This window comes from Cucurbitaria berberidis (genome assembly GCF_010015615.1).
Source record: "Cucurbitaria berberidis CBS 394.84 unplaced genomic scaffold K460scaffold_4, whole genome shotgun sequence".
Taxonomy (NCBI): Eukaryota; Fungi; Ascomycota; class Dothideomycetes; order Pleosporales; family Cucurbitariaceae; genus Cucurbitaria; species Cucurbitaria berberidis.
In genome coordinates, this window is record NW_024468938.1 from 1,272,635 (window position 1) to 1,282,820 (window position 10,186).

The following is a 10,186-nucleotide window of genomic DNA, read 5'->3' on the forward strand; positions in this document are numbered from 1 at the left end:
GAAATTCCTCCTTCAGAAGTTGCTTAGTCACCCGTAGAGAGGGTCCTACAGTAATAATATAGGTGTCGTCAGAGTATGCGATCTTGAATATCAATCCCTCGGTAGTCTGCTCTGTGGAAATGGTTGGGTCTTCTTGCGAGTTGTGCAAGAGCCCGATGGTGAAGAAAGCAAAGAGAATAGGTGATAGCGGGCTACCTTGAGGGATGCCCCCACACGGGAGAGACTCCGACTCGTATCCGGGGATTCGAATTGTCGTCTGTCGATTGCTAAGGAAAGATTCTAATAGTTTGATAAGCCACTGAGGAACTCCCTTTGTTGCTAGGACTGCCAGGAGTTCCTCGAGTTGGACATGATTGAAAGCACCTTTCTGATCAAGGCTCATGATACTGACGGCCAGCCCACGTGCTCTAGCAGTTCGGACAATCTCAAGAACATAGAGAAGCGCGGTGGTGGTAGAACGACCTCTTGCGGCCATCTGGGTTTCAGGTAGCATTCCGTTTTCCAAGGCCAACTGGGCAAGCAAATCCGCAATCAAGGACTCGAAAAGTTTCCCGAGACATGACAGTAGGCAGATAGGACGCCACATGCCTGGATCGTTATATGTTTTCCCTAGTTTCATTGGCTTAGGAACGGGGGCTGTTCTCCCAGTCTTGAAAACTTCTGGGAAGTATGACAGCATGAGACATGCAGTAAAAAGGCAAGTCAGAAATGGAATAAGCTGCACCCGGCAAATCTTAAGAAAGATTGGACCTATCTCATCTCCGCCGGGTGCTCGGTTATCTCTTAGTTTGTCAAACTTCAAAGATAGTTGGTCTTCGGTTAGTGACTGCAACGGGGACACCAGCTCTGGATTAACAGGTTCAAATAAGCTGCTCGCTGTTGTGCGAGGGGGTTGGCCATGGGTTTGCTCGGGACTTGTGGGAGGACCTGTGTCGGGTCTAGGTGAGAACCATGTTTTGTGAAGACAGTCAATCTTCTCGCTGCGACTCGCAGAGAGCCAGGTTTCGTTGGTCTCAGGGTCTTCCCATAAAAGATCGGGTAGGACGGGGGGTTGAGATGCTTTGCCCTTGCGTCGTGACCATTTATTCCATCCCCATTTTGACATGTGGCTGTGGTCAAATGACGATCTCCACTGACGTTCAAATTCTGTTTTTCGCAATTTCTCGAGTCTATCTTGCAATCTCCGCCACTTCCGTTGTGAGACATGGAATGGTGTCCATATCGCACGCTCATAAGTAGGATCTCGTCTGCGACTGGGTCCCCAAGCTCGCTGGGCGGTACGTAGTGCAATATTACGTGATCTACGGGCGAGGCGAACCTCAGTGGTGAGCTTCTTGATCTCACTTGTGTAGATATCAAATGGACTTCGAAATGTACGATCGGTGCGTGGTACGTGGGTGAGCATTAGCAATTGGGATATTTCGATGACCTGACTGGTGCGAGTCAAGACATTAGCTCCAGTAGCTAGAGGTAGCTCGCTGAGAATCTTCAGCTCTGCAGCCATATCTAACTGCAACTGGTCTGTGTCGGCGTCCTTCCATCGCCAAGCGGTAGTGTCACATGGTTGGACGGGCAGAAGTAACGTAGTCTGAATTGGTGTATGGTCTGTTTCTGGGAACATGAGGTCTTCTAGTGGTTGAGGCGTCGAGCTCTGGATGTCCGGTGTAGCCCAGGTGAGATCAATAACAGAGTAGCTGCGTCCACGATGCCAAGTAGCCACCCCGGGTGTGGTAAGGAGCTGCAAATCACGCGCGAGGCGGTCTGCTAGGTTTCGAGCCTTTGGAGTTGGACGAAATCCGGGAAGAAGGGTTCCGCCTCCCCATATAGGGTGATGCAGATTTGAATCAAGTGCTGCGAAATGCTGGCCGTGAAAGTTAAGAAACGCCGTGAGGCACTCTACCGGAATCGACTCGCTGTGACGGTTGTATATATTGGTAATGAATAGGCGGTGACCATCTGGGAGGTCGAGTGCGATGGTGCAAATATGCTCCTTATGGCGTTCCAGACCCATATCGGCGCAGGTACAACGGACCTCTACGGGCTCTGGTAGACCAAATGGGCTATTGGACCTTGCATACACGCATACTGATACGTGTCTTCCAGGATCGGGGCTTTTTTGACTACAAGCAATGCGTACGTAGCCATAGTTTTTGCATGGAAGGGTTTCAGAGCTCCTCGTTGCCTCTTGGAGGAGTATGACGTCCCAGTGGTAACGATCGCGCGCTTGCTCGAGAATTCTCCTTTGGAGATCCTGGCATCCATTGATGTTTGCTTGCAGTATTCTGAATGCTTGAAGTTGTACTGAAGCAGGCTCTGACATGGTAGTACCGTACCGCAAATATCGCGTTGAAGGGAAAGACGATGGCCATATGGCAGGGTATTGACAAATCGTTGAACTAGCAAGTAGTCGAAATCGAGAGAGGAAAAAGTTGTAAAGCTCAAAAGTTACCGAGCAGTGTTTTTCGAATATGTAAGGGGGAGAAAAGAAAAGGTTATAGAGCTCAGAGAGCTATCTACAACTCGTAAAAGAGGTGTTGCAACACGATGAATGGTATGGTACCGCGATGCAAAGATCTGGTCGCAGAACCATGGAACTGATTCCAGCTATGTATGTGAGGGGCGTTATACAAATTCTGATAGCATGAGTGTCAGCAATGTGGGAAAATCTTTACATGAGAGATAGAACGTTCACCAAGTCGGCGCCGTTACGGTCAACGTCATCGTATTTGTCATTGTCATCACTATCATCACATCATCGTTATCACTATAGGTATTCTGTCAGGCTCGTGACCTATAGAATTGCCGGTTCTGTAACAACTGCCTTGGCAATGTACCGGACCTCTTGCCTCGTATTACTCTACCGTCCGGCATAATGCAAGCGCTGTGATGGAAGGCCCTGTTGCAATATCGGCACTTCTACTTTCTCCACATGCATGGCGTGATCAAACCTTAGAGCAGGCCTTATTAGGGAAGCCGGCATTGATTGTTACGGGTCGGCTCGATACGAAACGCCATGTAAGAACCGATGTAACTGTTTGCTGATATTGGTGGCGTACTTCAAAAAAATTCACTCATTGCATGGTGGTAATTCACATGCAGCAGGAATGTGCATGTGCACGAGCGTCTTGGCATTGCGAGTTCGAATGTAACCCATGCAGGGTATTGACCATGGTCATCCTTCGTAAGAGGCTACACATACAATGAATATGGGCATGCACTGTCCACCCGGAAGAATTAGGCCCCCAAAGAAACGCTTAATGGAAACACGCATGACATGGCGGAGAACCACCCCGAAAAGAGCACTGGCTATAGTGGCTTAAACCATTGGAAAATTGAGCAGGCGAGTACAGTCTAGACTTCTAAAACGATTACACTATTCTTGTCCCAATCTGGCAAATGCAGCACCTGTTAACACGATCTTCACATGCGAAGGGACGTCAAAGCCGATCTCAGAAAGAAGCAACCATAGTTGGCTCCATGGCGTTTGACAGGCTGAGGGCCGGCAATGCTGTATCGGAGGCGCCGAGGCTAGTGACATGGAAAACGACCTATACACGAGCTATGTCCATAACTGGACTTCCGAGGACGACTATCTCGAAGGTGTGGATGCAGGCATTTGGCTCTGGGAGATCGAGCAGGTGATGTTGCAACATGGGGTCAACCTTCGTGCCCGAGTTATTTCGTCCGCAGTCCCTAGATACTGGTGCGCAAGGTGCCTCTCACGTCACAATCACACGACGGAGCACTGCTCCGAGGGATACGAGAGCGCTAAAGTGCTATTCAAGGCAACAAAAGCCTCTGATGCTGGTGAATAGGAGGATGAAGCGGGGCTCAAAAGCATGGCTTGATGTCAAACGGCATAATCACGGGAGTTCAAGTTTGGTACAGGGTCTGCAGAAAGATTCAAGTGGTAAGAGAGGTGGAAAGACAGGGTTGCACCGGTGAAATCGCCGGACAGTAATAGTCGATGATATGACAAGGATTTCATGATCGGCTTCAACTTTGTTTACCTCACGTCTTCTTGGTAGGTAGCATGACCAATGTAGCGTTTCTTAGTGCTTGTTCAAAGTTCGCCAGGATTCGCTACCCTGCACATGTGCAGCTAGACACTAAAGGTAAGCTAATGCAGAGGACCACGGTAAGTTCTGCATATAGCGATTCGAGTCGAACTTCCCGCTTCGTGTGGCCCCATTTACGATAACCTACTAATGAAAAGCCACTTGTGTGCTGTACATGCAGCTTTGGTTAGGGAACCCCAGATAGATCGCGACCCTTGTATGTCGCTGCACGCACTAGTACTCGCATGCATATAACTAGCCTGCAACGCTAGGACGGCCCGATAACAACTGCAGTACCAAGATAGCGTTGAAAGTGCTAGCGCAAATTGAAGTGTCAATTTACGTAGAGCAAGATGTCACGCTATGATAAACTGTTCATGTATCGAGATAGTAAAGCCCCACATAGGAACGGCCCGAAAGGAAGTGAAGAGCAGTTTCTTGGAGATGTGAAGGATGATGCAAGATCCGGAGAACATGTCTGGATGTAAGACACGGCAGATGTTCAGGAAGGGCGTGGGGTGCATGATATCGACTTTGTTTGAGACAGCTTGACAAGACATTGCCGCAGTTTCCTGAGAGCAGAAGGAAGATGAAGGCATATAAGGCGAGTGTACCCGCCAGAATCTCATCATTACCAAACTCTGGAAAGCTCTTTGCCTCGTTACATCTACATTGTAACGGACGACTCTTGTCAATACTTAAAGCACTCTTTGAACTTACACTACCCATCCATGTCTTTTCACACTTTGCGGCGCGAGCCATACGCACTCTACGGAGTATGGTTTCGTTTGGCAGAAGTAGATCGTGCCACTTTAGTGTCACGTCCACAGCTACATGAGTGGCTACTCGAGACTATCCATAACGAAGGCTCCGATTTTACGAAGGTCAGCGCGACTGACTTGACGGGTTGTTGCCTCAAATTCGCGGCAAAAACCGAAGCCGAATCTCGCCTGTTGAAGACTGCCTTCGACGAAAAGATCCCTACAGCTCTCGGGTTCCAATCACTGCAAACGAAATTCCAAGGACTTATCCAAGGGGATTATATCTTCAAGGTGTGCTCATACACCCGAAAGGACAGCCGCACAGGCAAGTTGAAGAGTGTGGGAACCGTCAAGAGGGAAGCCCGTCGACATATCGAGCGAGCCCTACGCTTGAACATCCCGAAAGTACACTGGTACAGTCCCAATCGAATCGTGTTCACCGTCCCCAGCCTGGAAATTGCCAATCGCCTATACGAGATGACGGACGGGTTCAAGCGACATATCCAGCTTGGTGGTCGAAGTAAGCATCCCTAACAGACTGACAGTGAGTTATTGTTGACGCAGTTTCAGTTTGTCAAATCACGCCCTGGCTACACAAGTGTGAGCGACGTCAGTGTTACAACTGTCAGCGATTCGATCACATTGCTCCGGATTGTGAGCACCAGCCAGGTTGCTCGAAGTGTACTGAGTCACATCCGACGCGAGACTGCACTGTCGACCGTGAAGATTTCAGTTGTATCAACTGTGAACGACTCGAGCAGGAATCGCCTGGTCAGATAACCTGGAACACCAATCATGCAGCGACTGATCTCAATGACTGCAACCATCCTGAAGCTGTCCAGGAGAACGCACGGCGACATTCAATCCGGAATGACGTAATACACTTGGAGAGGGAGCCCGCTTGGAGGCTTTTGCTTCCTTTACCACGACAGCCAAAACCAAGAGGCCGAAAGAAGCAACAGGCGGCAGCAAACGTTGCTCCCGTTGCTCCTCCGCTCTCGAGAGTATTCTCACCATCCCAAGACGTCGAGCAGGATGGAGGAGAACCCATTATGAGCACCGAAAATGAAGCGCAGTATCCAGTGCTGTCGCGAGTTTCCATCCGTGAATCCTTCTCTTGTGATCAAGAAACTCCTTCACCGGCAGTTCCAGTTGAATTTCAAGACAGTATCCGCAGGAGGATTTTGTCACCGGAAACTGTTGTGGACACTACCGCATTCGCTGAGCCTTCCCGGTCTTTGAGGCGAACATTTGCCTATACAAGCGACTCTAATTCACTGTCCGGTTCCGACGAGGGAAGAGACGTGTACAACGTGTCGCGTCCCGAGGAGGTAGAAGAGACAGCCGCTGCGCTCCCGTTCGATTACAGGAGTCCGGGGACGGGCGATGCTGAGACATGGCTAGCGTCGACCAGCTTCGGACGTTCTGAAACAGACACTTGCAGTACACGCTCCTTGCAGGCCATCGCTGAGAGGGCACTGGACCTTTACCCAGACAATGTGTGGTCGTCTTCGGGTTCTCCGCATCTTAGCGACTCTGAAGCTATGCTCGCAGTCCCCGTGCCACCTAGCAACCCTGTACATCGGCCGAGGGGTATCTCGATGAGTACTTCTCGCGCCACTCTGAGCCCTGTCCCAACGGAGCTTTCAGCGCGTTCGATGTCGAGCAAGTCACAGAAGGGGAGATCGACGGACGGCCAAGGTCGCCATGATCATGTTAGCAGGACAGCGGGGATGGAGGAGGTCCGGAAAGGTAGGAATAGGAAGGTATCCAGCGACGAGTATTTTCCGCGTTTCGACGAAACAGAACGTGTAGTGCATGGGGATCACTCGTACGGGTTGAGGCCAACCCGTCGAGTGTCAGCAGCCGCAAAACGATTTATCAGGCAGCAGACTCGACGCGTTGCTTGACAGGATAAGCGATAGATAGATCTTCCGGTTTAGGATATAGCGGGAAATAAAATTTTGTTTGGTAATCGTTTCCGTGCTGTGATAGAGGGCTACCCCCTTAAGGAGACCACTGTGCTCTGCAGTATTTGATGATTCACTGCCAGTACCGTTCATTGTTGCAACACCGCTCCTATGACTTGAGGATAGCTCTGGGCGAGGCTCGCAACTCCCCTTCTCCCTGGTTAGTCGATAACCTCTCCCGCACGCTTTTCGGTATTTGATGGTGGCTAGAGGATCCCGCTATTGATATTACGCGTTTATCAACGAGTAATGCAAGTAGTTGACTATTAGTACTACTAAGGTGGGACAGCCAATGAACCGCAGCAGCCGATAAACTACTTTAATTAAAATTACCTATCCGCAAAATAAAGCTATAAAGCTACTTAAAAAAGTTAGTATTATAAAATTTTATAATATATTACACAGGCAAGTTAGTTGCCTAGTTAAGTTAGTTATAATACTAAAACTCTACTAAAATTAGTAGTTTTTTACTATTAAACGCAATACTTTAATATAATAATATATAATTTTTTTAAAAAAAAAATTAAATATAGCTTATAGTTCAGGCTTTAAAACGCAATATAAATTTTTTTTAATAAAAAATTATATAAATTTACAGCATTTTTTAAATAATATTTAGTAATTAATTAAAAGGAAAGCTTTTACAATACAATACTAAGCCTAATAAAATAAAGCTTTTTTTAATAAAAAAAAAAGTAATTATTTAGTATATATTTTATTTTAAAAATTAAAAATTTCTGCCTTAATTAGCTGCTATAAATAATATAGCTAATATTTTACTAGCTAAATATAAGCAACTATTTATTAATAAAAACTAAGCTAGTATATTTATTAAATAATATTTACAGCTTAATACTAAAATTTTTTAAAAATATAATTATTAAAAAATTTTATATAAAAATTCTAAGCTTATATAAGGCTAGTTTTAACTTATAAAAAATATAAAAGCTAAGTATAGTATTTAAAATAAAAATATATACAATTTTAATAAAATAAGCTTTATAATAAGCTAAATATTATATAAAATTATTATTTTAAGTGCTAACTATTAAGGACAGCCAAAAATAGTGCAGTAAAATAATTAAAAATAAATAATAATAATTTAAAGTATTAATATAATAAAATAAATTATTTTATTTTTTATTATTTTTGCAGGCAAAAACTACTTTTTAGCCTAGTATAAAAAAAATAGCCTGCTTTATAATTAGGTTATTGCAGTTTTTAAAAATAGCTAAATAATAAATAAATTTATTTTTAAGTAATTAAAGCACTTTAATAAGCATACTAAAAAAAAAATTATTAGTATTTATTATTTGCTTATTATTAATAGTTATAAAAGCTATATATTAGTCTAATTCTAATAATACTATAAAAAATAAAAAATTATTATTTTTTATATACTTTTGTATTTGTTGCACTTGCTATAGCTACTTAATATAAATTATTTTACGCTTTTAAAAAAAGTATATAAATACTAAGCTAAAAAATTAATGCATAATAATATTAATTATATTATTAAAATTAAATTTTTACTGTACTTTAAACTAGCTTTTAATACTGCTATTATAAAAAGTAATATTTTAAGTAGCTTTAAAAGCGCTAGTTTAGTTTTTTTTAATTTTAAAACTATAATATTAAAGTTTAATATTTAGTTATATATTTTATTACTACTTACTATTAAAAATAGTTTTTAGGAATTAAAAATATTAAGTAATATTTTAAAATTTAAGTTTTAATTAATGCTAGTTAAAATAAAAATTTAAAAATACTTAAATAATTTTTTTATTTTAATAGTTAAAATTTTTAAAAAAATTTTAAAAAGTGCAGCTATAGTCGCGTACAAGTTTATATTAATATAAAAAAAAATTATTAAATTTTAAATAATTAATAAAGCTGCTATATAATAAAAATTATATAAAAAAAAGTAAGTACAAAAAAAAAAAATTTTTATAATAAAAAATAGTTTTTAACTAATAATTTTAAAAAAGTTTAGGGCGTATAATAATAAAAAAAAAATAAAAAAGCAAGTATATATTAAAGTAGGTAAGCTTTTTTAAAAGTACTATAAATATTATAGTAAAGCTAGGTATAATGCGCGAATATACAAGCAAAAAGTAGAAATAATTTTTAAATAAATTAGTTTATTATAATTTACTACTATAGTTTTTTACAGTACTATACTATTATATATAGTACTAATTTTAATAAAATTTTAATATTATAACTAACTTAACTAAGCAACTAACTTGCCTGTGTAATACATTACTACTTTTAGCATTTATAATATAATAATACTTTACTATATTTAAATTTATAAAATATAAAATTATTTGCCTATATTTATTTATTCTATTATAAAAATTTTATTTCTATAAATAAAAGTAAAGTCGACGCAAGAGCGGATTATACAATACAATAAAAAAAGTTAATATAAAACTATAGTTTAAGTGCTATACTTAGTACTTTATTATAGTATTAAGGCAATAAAATTTACATAATACTAGGCTAGCTAAATAAATTATTAAAAAATTTTTAATAATTACTATTAGCAGACCTAATGCGTTATTATTTAAAAATTATAATAATATAATTATTAAATTTTAATAGTAACTAACTTATTAGGCAATACTAGGCGCTTAAATTTTAAATTTTTACTATAGGTTGTTATAAAAGTATAAATAAATTTTTAGCCTAGTATTAAAAGCTTAGCATAGTTATAAGCTTACGCTTTAATTAATAATTTTTTAAATAAAAATAAATAATTAGTAATAATATATAAAGTATTAATTAAAATTTTAGTTTAGCAAGTTAGCTTGCAAGAATTATAAGCTATAGTATTTTATATAATTAGCAATAAAACTTGCAATAGTTAAAAGTAGAAAGCTATAAGCAGCAATTCTAAATATACAATATATATATAAAAAAATTTTTTTTTTTATATAATTATTTGTTTATGCCTTTGCAGTAAGCTATATTAATTATTAATAATTATATAATGCTTACTAATGCTATTTATATAACGCTTATTAATAATTTCTTTAATTTTGCCTTTTGCCTTATTATTTTATTAAATATTATAAAAAATACTTTATACTAAAATAGCTTTTTATACAAAACTAATATATTAAACTAGTATAAGTAAGCATTTAAATATTTTAATAAGCTTAAATAAATTTTTTAAAACTTAAATATTAAGCTTTTTAGTATACTAAAGTACTTTATATTTAATTTTTTTTTTTTTAAAAATTTAAACTGTTTTAACTAAAAAGAGTTCTGCTAAAAAAAATTAAATATATTAGCTATATTTATTATTAGCTGCTAAATGTGGATTTTCTACTATAATCTAACTATAGGCTAGAAAGCTTTTATTACTAATTAGTAAAAAAAATTTAAAGCT

At 39.6% G+C, this 10,186-nt stretch overlaps 1 protein-coding gene across 1 annotated transcript; it reads left to right on the forward strand.

Annotated features, from left to right (window-relative positions):
- Positions 1–4,534: 4,534 nt before the first annotated feature.
- On the forward strand, positions 4,535–6,996 carry K460DRAFT_396476 (uncharacterized protein). The gene is made up of 2 exons (XM_040936103.1): positions 4,535–5,339; positions 5,390–6,996. Exons 1-2 carry the CDS (start codon positions 4,790–4,792, stop codon positions 6,727–6,729), a joined length of 1,890 nt encoding a protein of 629 aa, XP_040785640.1. The 5' UTR covers positions 4,535–4,789; the 3' UTR covers positions 6,730–6,996.
- Positions 6,997–10,186: the final 3,190 nt, after the last annotated feature.